Genomic DNA, 14442 nt, shown 5'->3' with positions numbered 1-14442 from the left:
TTACCAAGCTGTCTGGTAGAGCTGCATCCCTTAGCCTAGGACATTCTTAAATTCTCAGTCCTTACTATTATTGCACAGTTAGCTTCAGATTAACAGTAGAAAAACTGCATTTCAACTCAGCTGCAGCTTTGTGTTCAAACTGAAGCACCCAAACCTACAGAGATTGAGCATGCCACAAGAACTGAAAGAACTTCGAGCTTTGCATGCAAAGGGACCCCAGCAGCATTTTTTTTCCAGTGACATTTTAGTTTTGAAGGAAAAGGATATATTTTTTTTTTGTATTTTCTATTGCCCCTTTTTTTGGTGGTGGTTTGTTTGGTTGTAGGATTTTTTTGAGTGTTTATGTTTTATTAATTTCTACATACACAAGTGAAAGCTTAAAATGTTTAAAAACAGCTCACAGGACCTGAACATTGTGATGAAATATTGTTGCTTAAGAGTTCTGGATGGGAAGAACTGAGGAGTGCTGTATGTCTTAATGGATCAGAAAACCACAGCTCCAGCATCACAAAGAGCAATTTATAAAAAAAAGCTCAAGAACAAAACAGTTGGGGGAAGACAGTAATTTTAGCATGTTTCTCATCAGCTACTGTCTTGTGTCTCTCGAGCCCTGGCATACAAAACAAGGCTGGAGAATGGTGTTTGTCAAAAGCAGAGCTGTGCAACCTTGATAGTGGCTTAAAACTCACCTCTGCTGGGCTGAAGAATTACACACCTGAGGGCGGCTCCCTACAAGAGGTATGGAGAAGAGCCTATCTCCAAACACAGATACATCTTTGCCCTTCCAGACGGTTGAAAGCAGAATAATCTAGGAGCTTGAGATTCAGGGAGTAAGCAGGAGTTTGCACTGATGAAGGCCAAATGTTAACGAACATGTCCTGTTAATTTAGCTTCCCTCTACATATCCTCCTATCCAAGTTAGAGGGTTACATCTCGACGATTCTGTTTGATCCTTTCTAATCACCCACCCCGGCCTAACCTGTCATCTCTAAATTTAAGGTCTAAAAAGGTCTGTTGCCTTTTCCACTAAAGCCGCCTCATTTGAAAGTTAAATGAGAAGACAACAAAGCTTTCTCATGCTTTAACACGTTCCCCATGGTTAAGAGGGACTTACAGTAGCTTAAAAAATAAAGTAAAATGAACTATCTTCTTTTTAAAGCCTCATCAAAATTGTTTCTCTGTGATCTCTATCAAAACTTGACAATGGTTGAGACTACAATGACTCCTGTGCACTACGTTGACCAGCACCATTTCATTTCCTTGTGTTCCCACAGGTGCCTATCTAATCTTCAATCTTGGATTTTGCTGGAGCAGGAGATACCTTTGTATTGCATTTATTCAGCACATCACACGAGAGGTTTCTGGGTCATGACAAAAGTTACTGTGTGCTACTGCATATTCAACAAAATAATTACACAACCCAACCACACTGCCTCTATTGAATTATGACTAATTTGCTCCCCCATCTACCTGCTAATCTGCTTCAAATTATTCCTGCCCTATCGGCGTGCACGATTCAACATCCTGACGTGTTTTTGCTCAACGAGGCTCATCAAGCAAATAGCTGGTTTGATTGGGGGGGAGGAGGGGAGCGGAAGCTATATTAAGTTCCCAAATTCACACATTTAATGGGGGGAATTAGTCATAAAAATACACCCTCAAGTCACAGCAGTGCTTGCTTTTTGTCTTGCTTGCCTAGTACCATGGAAATCTCAAGTAACAAGTTTCACTCCAGGAGTCACTGCTGCCTCCCCCCTTCTCCCAAACACGCTCCTATACCCTGCTTTTTCCCACACAAACTAAAAAGAAATAATTGTCCTAAAAAGCAAAAGAAAACACAGTAAGTCCTGTGTTTAAGTCAGGAACACTTTTCAGTGATACAGAAATCCATCACATGATAAGCAGCATCTGGAAGTGCTTTTAGACGAATAATGAGACACATAGCACTTCAATGCTGAATTTATAAGGTTGGTATGTGCCTTGGCTTTCCTCAAATCAAAGGAGGAACAAATAATAACACACAAAACCGGAAAAGTCACAGTACTGAAGGGAAAGATTCAGTATCTGCCAATCTCCACCATTTATATATAAATTGGTCCTCTTGATGCTAAAATTATAATTTTACAAGAAAAAAGCCTAAGAGTGAAAAAGTATACATTCAAGTTACATTTGAAATCACAGTTTCCCTTTATAGCAATGTGAATTTGTATTTTTTCTTCACTACAATAGACAAAAATATCTCAAGATATTTTAAATATATACTTCTGACATTTTATATTTATATATCAAGGGTAAAAGTTACCTGCAAGCTATTATTAAGCAAGTCGAAGTCACTGTATCGCCTCACAATCTGCAAAATATAAAGAAAAAGTTGAGGAAGCATATTACTTTTCTCATTATCATTTTACTGTTCAAAATCCCATTAGAGAGAAGTAATTCCCATTTGTAATTCTCTTCTTTTAGCCATTTTTGTACAAACGCATAACTACTGGATTTATGACATACTGCCAGAGCACAAGGAGTTTTTAAGGATATCTCAGCCAGAACAAAAATGCATTCCTGAATATTATCTTAAACAGCTTTCCAAAAAAAAGATTTATGAGCGAAGTTGCCTACAAACAATGCATTTTTGCCTTATTAGAAGCAGCAATTTTTCACGATCACCTTCATCACTACTTCTAGGTTTTACTGGCTGTGGATTAGCAAGGCTGTAATTTTAGCACTAGAGAAGGCAAACTGGCATTTGAAATTTAAAAATGACAGCCATACCAACACATGGTAATAACATGACAGGCATTTTTTCTGTTTTCCTGGAAAATTCACAATAGCAGCAGACAACTTGCCTTCTGTAGCTGGCAGTAACAGTGTTTTTCTCAGTTTTTGACCAAAGTATTCAAGCACTTTATGTTCTCAATTTACACCAACATTCCCCTCTCCAGCTCAAATTTAAGAAGCTAAGAAGAGAGAATTTTCAAGTTCTTCCTAAAAAGGCATCTTGGTTCCAGCACCAGAGTTTACAAAATTACCTGCCAACTGTTTTCTGCTGAAATTCCTCTCTGAACACGGATTATGTATTCCTAGTAAAAAGAAAAAGTTATTAGGAATGAGAACTAGTGAGCTGAATAAAGTTATTAGGCACTTCTCCAAACGTGACCACTACTACCCGATTAGGAAACATTCAGAAGCAGAAAATTCAGGTCAAGACTTCAAGCTTCAAGGTGAAGGTCCAAGCTAGGCTCATTCAGACCATCACCAGCAGCTCACCCGCTGCTCTGCAGAGTTAAAGATGAAAAGAGGTTCAAGAGCTTGCAGAATGAAGCACTCTCAGTCAAGGAAAAGGTAAGAGCATACTCAGCAAACATCATCTCTACTGAGAACAGCTGAATTAACCTGTCCCCACCTCCAATATCTAACCAGTGCTCCCCAGGAATTACTGCTTCCATCGTAACAGAGCAAAACGCCAATACACACCCAGAGCTGCCCAACCTCTGGTTATATTTACATGAAAAAGGTTTGGCATGTACTTGAGTAACTAGAACAGATCAGTTCCTCACCATGGTAATTCTTCATTTCTAATGCAAATTTAATTATAGAATCATTTAGGTTGGAAAAGACCTCTAAGATCATCAAGCCCAAGTGTTAATTTAAATTATCCTTTAGATTTTAAAAATCAATAATTCTCCCACCATGATTACACTCAGAAAGCACAATTCTTCTCAGTCTTCTCATTTCAAGCTTCAACCTACCTTTTGTAGTCTAATACCTGGTCAATGCAGCAATTTGAATAATTACTTTAAGAACAGATACCAAGTATTTTGTGCACCTCTGCAGAAAAGACATACTTTGAGGAAGCAGTGATTTTGTTCACTTCTACTCTTTTGGAGTTTGAAAGCAGCTCTAAAAACACTTTGAGCATTTTGAGATCATATACAAGGCTTTCTAGGAAAAGGACTATATTTTCTGTTTAAAGATAGTCACCATATTGTTTAATTGGCAAGGGAATAATATTAGCTGTAAGTATAGTGATAGGTGCTTCCTTTAACATTTGCATCTAATGAAAGTTCTATGAATGAAGCTTTTCTTAAAAAACAAACAAAGAAACAAACAAGTCTTGTTACAGAGATCTGGCCACATAATATACATTGAAAGACAAGAAAATGAAGAGCCAAAACGTTACGGTGCTGCTCGAGAGAAGGTGATGCTGAGCACTGAGGACTGTCAAGGAGCAACCAGAGCCAGAAGAGGTGGAAGAAGCCACCCAGCCACCTATGCTTTTACACTTTCCTCCCAAGTTGGAAGCTGCAGGCCAGGAGCACGTCCCACAGCCTTTTCAGCAAACCCATCTTCTCCGCTCTATTCAGCCATGGATGGCAGAACCGCACTCAGCTCACACGGCTTCATTCACCCCGGTACTGACTTTCAAGAGCACCTGATTTAACTTTTCAGTTTCCAACACCACCCAATTGTGCTGAATGGCTTACATCAACAGGAGTCTCGCAGAAAGGTCAGAACGGAGCCCTACGGCCAAGGTTTCCTTCAGATATTAAAATTAATGATGCATTCCAAGTTATCACAAATAAACAATAATGAAATAAATTTAAAGCAAAAGCATTTCCAGCACCTTAAGTTTACACGCCCAATTTGTCCATTCCATAACTATAACTGTACCTACAAACGTGGCACGTACCCACATACTGCACAGATAACTCCATCAATTGGCTGTCTGATCCATGAGGTATTATAAATTCAGCTGCACAGTCAGAAATCCAGCACAGACATTTGTTATTAACCTCGTTCAGGTACAATAAAATGTCTTCTGTTTTTTGGGGAAGCTGCCTTCAGAACCACACAGAACTCACTCTTCTCTTTCAAATGAAATTAATTAAGAGCTTATACACTGAAGAACAAAAACGTCCCAGCGAACAAAGTGGAGCACATCAGAGAATCCCACCTTAGAATTAAACTTCCATTTAACACTTATCACCATGAAAGGGAAGTAGTATAAAGCAAGAATCAGGACTACTGCAGGCAAGAGCCAAAGGCAACACTCATCAGATGATGTTACCTTGCCTGTTCAGCCTCAGCTCACCCAGGATTTATTTACTGGAGTTTCCTTCTGAAGCACAATGCTGTTCAGGCAAGAAAGCTATTTCATTTTCTCAAATTCACACAAAATATCCTTTATCAGCAACAGCTATCAAATATCTGTGGCAACTTTGAACCTCGTATCCATGAGAACAAATTCAAGACTAGTAAGCATGAAAACCACAGTATTTGACATTATAATCAAGGTAATTTCCTGTAAAACAAGAAGCCCAAATCCTCAGCAATGGTAAGAAACCTCCACAGAGCTGATTCTAATTCAACCAGTTTAATAATATTTGGAAATTTTCTAACAGAAACCAATTAAGCAGACACATGGAAACGTAAATTCACAGCTAATGTGGCTTTTCCTATTTTGTGACTGTTACTGCATTTTGGGAAGTAGGAAGAGACTATTTCACTCGCAGCCAGAAAAATGCAGCAACTGCTTATTCAGCAAGTCTCAAAGGAACACTGGCTATTTCTCTGAAAAAAAAAAAAAAAAACACGTCAGGGATGATTCACCATGTGCAGTCAGTCATTCATCTTTTCTAGTATTTTGAAAGCAGCAGAGTTATTGCCCAACCCCTTGGAGCACTCACTCGTTATCCAGCGATTAACCTTCGCTGTTGTACTCCAAGAAAACGCTCCCGGACAGGCAGAGCACACCAATTCATTAGACAACTGTCAAAGCATCATGCTGCATGCAACCACTCTGATCGATATGACAGTCGTCTCCTCTGCAGAGCATGGTGATAAACAACTCTCTCATTTCCTTCCTTCACCATCTCTCATTTTCGCAGGACGATTATATTACAAAAACAGACTTTGGTCACAACTATGTTTTCACGCAGACCATAGGGTTTTCCCATGCAGTTCTGGTCAGGTGTCCTAAAGCATTAATTGACCCCAGATTTTATGTCCCAGGATTCACAACCTACAGCAAGAGAGCTCTGCAGACGTGGCTGTTAGTTTTGTCTGTGATAAAAAGTCCCACCACGCTCCCATCAGCGCCAAACTCACTGAAGAGTTGGCCACTTCAGCACTACGTGGTAAAGACAGCTAATGACACAGCCTAATTTTAGCAGGACGGAGACCATGCCCATGCCCATAGGAAAGAAATTGAAGCTGTAAGGAAGACAGGCACACTCCGAACAAGTTCTGTTTGACTGCATAGAACAGGAAAACGTGACAGACAGGGCTCAGCTCTGATAGTTGCTAGCCCTTTCTCACTCCCGCTGAAAATTTTCGGTATTTAAGACCAGGCTCAGTGAGGTCTAATTTAGCTACACTTTCCCGTGAGTCACGCAGAAATCCCCATGTCTTTCACTCCTACACAAATGGCTCAGGATCGTTTCCAGGACTCAGTTTACCAAGCAACTTCAACAATGTCCCAACAGCTGCCAGACTGCACAGAAAGGTCTCAGCAGGCAGAAGAGTGATGGCCTCGTGCTGCCGATGCAGCCCCGGGGCAGCAAGCTCACCAGCATCCGCTGCACAAGGTCCACCACTGCTCCCAGGCCACCTCCTGCCCCTCAGGGGTCCCACGCGGGTCAGGCTTGTACGCCCGCTGCTTTTCCTCCCAGTACTGCTGAGCCAGTTCCTGCCACAAGCCCAGTGTTCCAGCAGCAGCCCGACACGTACACGTGGATGTGTGTATTTAAAGATGCCAAGCAAAGCAGTTTTACCTATGGGAGCGCTTCCAGGCTGCTCTCATTAGTCAAGAAAGAGGAAAACAGTGTTGGGAGCAGGGAAAGCTGTGTGACCCCAGCCTCACAGTCGTTTCCTAAAATCTTCTTCCTACCACTACAGAGAAATGGAGATTCCAAAAAAAAAAGTGTTTTCCAAACATCCACATGGCTCAGTGACTAACATGCTGCCCTTCTCCAATCTTTTGCCAACAGGAAGCCCACGATTACTGCCTGGCATTAACATTACCCTGATCTTACCCAAATCATTCTGCTTAACCACTTCCACACAGAGCCACTCTGAGGTGTTTTTTCCTCGCATTCCCCAAGATATACCTCAGCATTCCAGCCTTAGTTAAAAGGCCAGCATCAGCAGTTCAGAGCCTCACAGGTAATTTTGTCAGCATTCCTAGGTGCAAGTCACACTGCAAAGTATGTCAAAACACTTCACAATTGTTGTTTATCGGCCTTCCTAGTTATTAAAACAGAAAGCAGACAGAAGAAAAGGCTTTTGTGGAGACAAAATAGGAAACCAAGTGGTGCAATTAGAGAGAAATATTAAAAAAAAAAAGAAAAAAAAAAAACGTAGAGTCTTTGGCCAATATTAGGTAATAAATTTTGTTTTCTCAAGAAAATCGTCTCCAAATTTCTGGCTCAGGGTAGCCAGCCTATTTTACAGATTTCTGCTCTGCATCTGTTTAATCCAACAGGCTTGAAAAGCCAACCATTATAAAGATCCAGTCACCTTCAGGTCACATCAACTGCGAGTTTGAAAGGGCTTTATTTTATAAGCATTAAAGAGAGGAAAGCCTAATTAAGCATGAATACAATCCCTGCTTAAGAAGGCCGGATTGCAACTATTTCTAATAAGAAGCTCTTTTAAGTGTTTATTTAGAAAATCTCCCATGTGAAAAGCAGCAACAAAATCGGGAAAGCTGCTCAGCTCGGGCACCTCTTCACTCCAGGGCAGAGTCCGTATTTACAGTTGCACAAGCTGCTGCTGAGCCCATCTGGTGCAGGAGCAGCGCCGGTGGTGTTTACCTGCGTTTGAGCACACGTGAGTGGGCGCACTGTACGGCTCCAAGCGCACCGCACTGCTCTGTAGTAGTGACTAAGCCATCCAACAAGTGAAAGCTATGAAGTAGGACAACTGCAGGAAAAAAAAAAAAAATAGGACAGGCATTTACACGTAACGAAACGTACTGAACGAGAAAAGCTCTGGAGAGAGATGAAAGAAACGAGGGCATTTCAATACGCCGTACCACCCTGGCCTTCGTCAGAAAGGGGAAAATGTTCAGCATTTCTCAGGAAAGACTCAGTAGTCAATAAAAATACCTTAATTATACTGCAAGATTTTGTAGGAACCAATATTTTGCCTGCGGTCCTTGCAGGAGTTACAGATGCAATATAACTTGGTAAGTTCAGCACTGGAAACCATAAGGGTAGAATATCTAAAATATATAAAGTCCTGTGGAAGAGCCACATACCCAAAACATCAAACAAGAGCTCTAATAGCTCCCTGTCCAAAGCCACCTCTAAAAGTAATTTCATGATATCTTTTTTCAAAGTGAAGGCAACCTTATAGAGATTGAGCTCCTTATAAAGCAGATGTGCAAAGTCCTTTACAAGCTTTTAAAATATATTCTAAAGTTCTAGAAACATATGGCTCCATTTTTCGTAGCACAGAAAAACATATAGGAAATAATGTAGGAAAAAATAAGTGCTTTTTTCAACATGTTTTTTTTTAAAGCTAAAAGCTATGAGTGTCAACATTCATCATCGCTTAAGGAAAATGAAAAATTCTGAAAGTATGTTACAAGAGGGATTTATTTCAGCTGTTCATTTCCAAATGCCTTTCAGACAAGGATGTACTGTAGCAAAATTGGCTGTTTCACTACTTCAATTTCAACATGAAATGCATGAAAAAGGAAAATTGCTTTGGAAGAGAATTAAGGAATGTTCAGAAGTACGTGTATTACTCACTAGTGGTTTTACTACTTTGAAGTGCTCTAAGACTTGTATGTACACATTTGCGGTTCATAATACAGCGTATGTCTAGGTTTTAGTGGAAGAACGCAGCATCCTATTTTAAGACTTACACAGAAAGCCACTTTTAAACAGTGAACACACAGAGGAAAGACTGCACTACAAAGCAATTTCAAGATTGAACAAGTATTAAAGCTGTAGTGCTGCGGATGCCTCTGTTGTCAGGGCACAACATTCAGCATTTAGATGAGACACTTGAAATGGTTTCATACAGCGGATGTAATTCCACTCCTAAAGACAACAAATGCAGCAGCAACAAAACAACTTCATTTTCTGCAAAATGGCTGGTACACAGACCTACCAAGAGCACTGAACCGTGCCTGTGAGGTGCCCAACACGCTCCTGGAAGTTGTACATCCTCGTGTCTTATGCAGTGCTAGTGATGTGATTAAAGCACAGAGAAGGAGATGCAATGAAGCTGACGGGGGTCTGCCTATGTAATTTCAAATCTATTTAGTGAGATACCATTGGAATGTGTTTGCAATATAAATTTATTTGGCTTTCAAAATGAAACGTACTCTATAAACACTGCACTATACAATTATTCGCATGTAAGCGCACATTCCAACAAAAGTCAGAATGCTTGTAACACGTGTAACCAGGAAAACAACTTTTGTAGAAAAGAAAAGGCATCACTTTCATTTTCAGTTATCACCTGAAATAAACATGCAGAAAGAAACACTCTGCTGACAATATCTTTGTTGCAACACAAAGGCACGGAGATTACACACCAGCTCAGATATACTAACTCAAGTAAGAGCTTCTCAGCTCTTCTCACTTGGAAAAAAACATAAAGAGCTTGTGAGCAAACCAGAAATGTTTGCAGCTGCTTTCCTAAAAATCTAGAAACAAAACATACCAGGGGATCTGCATGCTCTTACTAAGCAAAAAGTACAAATCTCTAAAAGAGTATTTTGAATACTGGCTTTGTCCCTTCTTAGGTTTCTGGGGAGTTCAGGTACTATGTAGTAGTTTCAGGTTTGGTTTTCAGTTTTATTTTTTTACTTTCACCTTCATTGCCAGGAAACAGAAACTCAATTTCTGCCAAGTACAGCCCCTCAGTTATTCCGTTTACATTCACCCCGTCTGTTGTATTGAATCTCAACAGAAACTGCTTAGAACAATAGGCCAGCAAACTATTCATTTGACACAAGCTTTGGTCTTCTGGGTGGTATTTCACCACGTCTATGGAGCTTTTCCTGAAATTCTTTGCCTTTTCCTCAGCTGGTTATTCAGAAAACTGGCTGCTTTCAACACCTGTAGAGAGTTTACTGTGGCAAACGAACTAGTAATAATGTAAAGGTGCATCTAATCTGGGCCTACATCATCGTCATGTGAATGCTTTTATAAGCAGTGATATATAGGAAAAAATTATAAATGCAAACTTCAAGCAATTCTTTCAGCATTAAGAAGGATTATAAAATTTTAATACATACTGCTGACAAAAGAATATAAAACGTATTCCTGGATGCCCTTGTATTTCAGCTTTAGAACAGGTCTGGCATATGAAGACCTAGTTTTCCAAACATTCATTTGGGATGAAGAACTGTATAGATCTATGCCTTGTTAAGAAATCACTTGGAGGCGGGGTGAGGGACAACCCCAAAAAGCACTGAGATAAAGACAACCTACTTCCTTGCAACTATAACATAATAAAATGTAATATAGTTCTAATGCCCCACAGAAAAACTTCAACATATACCCCCTATTTCTTAGAAAGGATTCATTTATACACCACTTCAAACACAAGGATCTACTTCCATGACTTATTTAAACCAGGCAAGTTCAAATCGTGGACAGCATTGCCCACTAATAAACAAATTATTCAGATACCAGGGACATAGGATGAAATGTCCAAAATGACAAAATACTCCACTTACATCAAATGAGAAACCAAGTCTCTGTTATGGCTTCCTGTATTTTGTTATCCCACACTGTCTCTATACAAGCCATCTGTGCTACAGACACTTCAAACCATCTTTCAACTATCAACAGGGCTTCTGCAGTAAAACAAACAATTACTAATAGATGTATCGTAGAGACAGATTTTAAATCAAAAGGCACAGTGCTTCAGCATTCTGTTATTAACAAAAGATCAGAACGAATCAGTAGAGATTTTTTTCTGAACATCCATTAGTAACAGAATACAGGGATGAAAGGCGGGGGGTGGAGGCAACATTTGCTACCAAACTCACCCAGACAAGGCAACACACACAGAGTCTGGATTGAAAATCTACTTCCAAGTACTCATTCTAAAAGAATTTCGTGCCCTTTTTTTTTTTTTTCCTAACCAGAGTCACGCAAACCAAAAGAACATGAAAAGCTACTGTCATTTGCACTCGTGAAGCAGCGTAATAAGCCACAACACAAACCAAGTTAATGATGAGGCTGTATTACAGGCTGCTAACTGGGGAATATCAGATGTTATGCAGCTTCTCGCACATCTTGGCACATATGCCCCTCAGCCACTGAAACAGGTAAAAAGTCTTAGGCTTGCCAGAGAATAAACCCGATCGGTTTTATTTATAATAGGGGTTACAACAATCGAGAGCCGCAGCCCACTAGATTCACAAGATGTTCTAGAAGATATTTCAAATGTGATTTCTGTTCAGAGGAAGACTGGGATATGAGTAAGTGTGAGATCTTCATGTACAAGAGAGCCCCCCCACACTGCAATACTTCCCGAGTGCAGACTGCTTATAGGAAAGCTATTTAATAAAACAATCTTCAGATTAGTTATATACCCCATGGTGAATCTACAATTATTGTCATTCAGGTCGAGAACATTTAAGAGCATTCACCAGCTGCAAGGAACCAGTAAAGGGATCAACAAGGCAGGAATGCTGTGCAAAGGGCAGGAGGAACACCCTCTCTCCACCTAAAACCAGCTTCCTACTGGTGTACCTGCTGCCGTAGTGCCCCTGGCCTCCTTCTTAGCCCGGCATCCCTGCTCTGAGCTAAAGGCAGGGCTCAGAAGTGCCAGCCCGCTCTCTCTCTGATTCTCTATCGCAGTACTGCTTGCTCGCACTGTAACTAAGCCCAGTTTTTAAGGTGGAAAAATAACTGCAAACAGGAGGTTATGAAATTTGGATTATTACTGCAAGCTCAAAGACGGTACAATTCTCATGAAAGTGGCATGCATGTGTACCGCACATCCCAGAATTAACCTGTGACACAAAGTCACAAGAGGGCTGGTTCTACTGGCTCCTTGTGACACAGAGCACAAGCTTTGGGGACACCCCTGCAGCTCGGCAGCCCCACTACAGCGGCACCAAGCAAAAGTAACTTCATCTTGGCTACTGAGATGGGGCAGCGAGCTCCCATCTCTGCTCCAAACGTGGTGATGGATCCCACGGCAAGCAGAAATTATGGACACTTATTTAATCAGTCCCACGGGGCGAGGCCTCTCTCAGGGCAGATGAGACCCCGAGGCAACACGAAGCCCACCGCCAGTGGACCCATTTCACAGAAGGGACAGGCAGGGCAAGCAGCAGCAGCACCAGCAGCCCCCTACCCCACAGCCCCAGCGGAGGGGCTCCCCGGGGGGCTGCCCCCTCACTCCCCGCTGTCCCAGAGCCCCCTCTCGACCTCTCCACACCCCCCAAACCCGCCGGGCCCCCCCCATCTCCCCGCTCCCTGCCCACCCCGGGCTGCCCCCGACCCCTCCGGGCCTGCTGCCGGGGACCCGCCCGGCCCGGCCCCAGCTCCCCCCGCTCCCTCTCGGCGCTCACCCCCGGTTCTCCCGGTGCCTCTCCGGTTCCCCCCTCGGCTCCCCGCTTCCCTCCCGCCTCCCCCGCGGCCCTGCCGGCCGCCGCTCACCGTGTGGGAGTGCAGGCTCTGGCTCGCCTCGATCTGCGCTGTCAGCGGCACCGTGTCGTCCAGCAGCACCTTGCCGGCCGGCGGCTTCTCCATGAAAGCCATGCCGCGGAGGGCAGCGGGGGACCCGGCGGCGTCTCCACCGCCGCCGCCGCCGCCGCCGCCAACCTGCTCCCCTTCCCGGCCAGCTCCCGGCGCTGTCAACACGGCAGCTCCGCGCCGCCCCGCCGGGCCTTAGCGCCGCCGCCCGCCCGCCCTGGGGCCGCCCGGCCGCCAGGGGGAGCCGCCATGGCCGGCCGCGGCACGCAGCCATGGCGCTCCTCCCCCGGCACGCTGAGGGGGCTGCCCGCTGAGGGAGCCCCTCCACAGCTCGGAAGGATTCGGTATCGGCTGCAGGGTTCATTTGCAAAATCACAGGATTTGTGACAAAAATGTGACTGGGAAATGTGGTCAATGCGAATGGCACAGCTCAGTTTTCCTTGTAGCAACATCCCAAATGTGTTTCAGTAGCATGTAGGGAACCTGCTGCCCCTTTTGGCTTTTTACGCTGCATGCAGAAATTAACCTCACTTCAAATGTTGTAAGTATTACGGAGAGTATGTAAGAGTACATGAGCTAGGAGTAGTATGTAAGAGTACAGAGCTAGGGCTTGTCACACGCTTCAAACAGTTGGCACAAACAGCCTCGGTCTCCCCTCTGCAGCTCCACGCTGACAGGAAAATGGCTGTGTGTGGTGATGAAGCAGTTAAATCGCAGCCTGGAACAGCGGGCTTGTTTGACTCTTCCCAAACTTCTCCTTCTGCCATTACCCTGGAGGTCAGATACAGATTTAATTATTGCCTCAACCTCCCGCCTACTGTCTCACCCCCAGATTTGATTCATTCTGGTAATAGGCATTAACTTCACAACTGGGGAAGTAGATGAACAAAAACGAGTGAGAAGTACGTGCCTGATTTGAAGCAGTGCTTTGTACAGCAAAAATGTTATCAGGCAGTGACCTGAGGCAGAAGAAAAAGCAGCAGGAAGTGAATCAACTCACAGACAAAAGATAAAGAAAGCCCTAAGTACTGGTTCCTTGTTATGAACAGGCCAAGCCCTGTGCTTTGAGAACAGCAACAAAATTTTAGTCAGCCTAAATGTTACAACCACTGTCACTTGCAGCTGCCCCTCCCTATGATCCAGCCTCATTTAACACCTGAGGTTTGTTGTTGCATTAAGGTTGTATTTGACATCACACCTAGACATTATAGCTGTTTTACCAGTAGCCTTCATCACGCTGTTTGAGGACAAACTTTCTTTTCATAGCAAACAACTTTTGAGGTTATTTGTATCAATGCAGAATGCACTGCTGCAGAGAAAACAAGGGGGTAATGTGCAGCCAGAAAATGAGTCACCAACTGAAAAGAGCCTGTACGTTTACTACCATGGTCATCATCATTCCTCATAAAGTATTTCAAGCGCTGCATCTTTAAGCTTTATCAGAAAGAGTATGTTGTTTATATTACGGCTGGCTACTGCTAATTTGCTGAGCCAAAGGCTTTATTAGTTAATGCATTGCAAAAGAGCACTGCAATGTCAGCTAGAGGTTCAACGCAGATTACATGAAGCAATCTTGCAGTACATGTGTATCAGCACCTCCACCTGTCTGTTTTGCTTGTTAAAAGCACAGAACTGTCCCTTCTTACCTGTGTTTGTTACCAATATAACTATTTTGTAAAATAGTTTTAATGTGTTTTAACTGGGCTAATATGAAGTGCAGCCTTGATGAAAGGAATAGCCTCAACATAAGCTCCATCACTCTAGACCTTCC

The 14442-nt window shown here is 42.8% G+C and overlaps 1 protein-coding gene across 5 annotated transcripts in view; it reads right to left on the bottom strand.

Moving 5' to 3' along the window:
- PXK (PX domain containing serine/threonine kinase like) overlaps nt 1-12883 on the bottom strand; it is a 35442-nt gene extending 22559 nt beyond the window's left edge. For 4 of the 5 annotated variants that reach the window (XM_084292953.1, XM_084292954.1, XM_084292955.1 and 1 more), the window contains exons 1-3: nt 12636-12883; nt 3027-3077; nt 2303-2350 (exon numbers count right to left, since the gene is read on the bottom strand). In XM_084292953.1, coding sequence (XP_084149079.1) covers nt 2303-2350; nt 3027-3077; nt 12636-12737 — 201 coding nt within the window. In that variant the 5' untranslated portion in view covers nt 12738-12883. Of the gene's footprint in view, nt 1-2302; nt 2351-3026; nt 3078-12635 lie in introns of those variants that run through there. The other variant, XM_084292957.1, reaches the window with a different exon arrangement.
- Nucleotides 12884-14442: the final 1559 nt, after the last annotated feature.

Source organism: Netta rufina (assembly GCF_964035555.1).
Source record: "Netta rufina genome assembly, chromosome: 10".
Lineage (NCBI taxonomy): Eukaryota > Metazoa > Chordata > Aves > Anseriformes > Anatidae > Netta > Netta rufina.
This window is presented reverse-complemented; position numbering and strand designations above follow the sequence as displayed.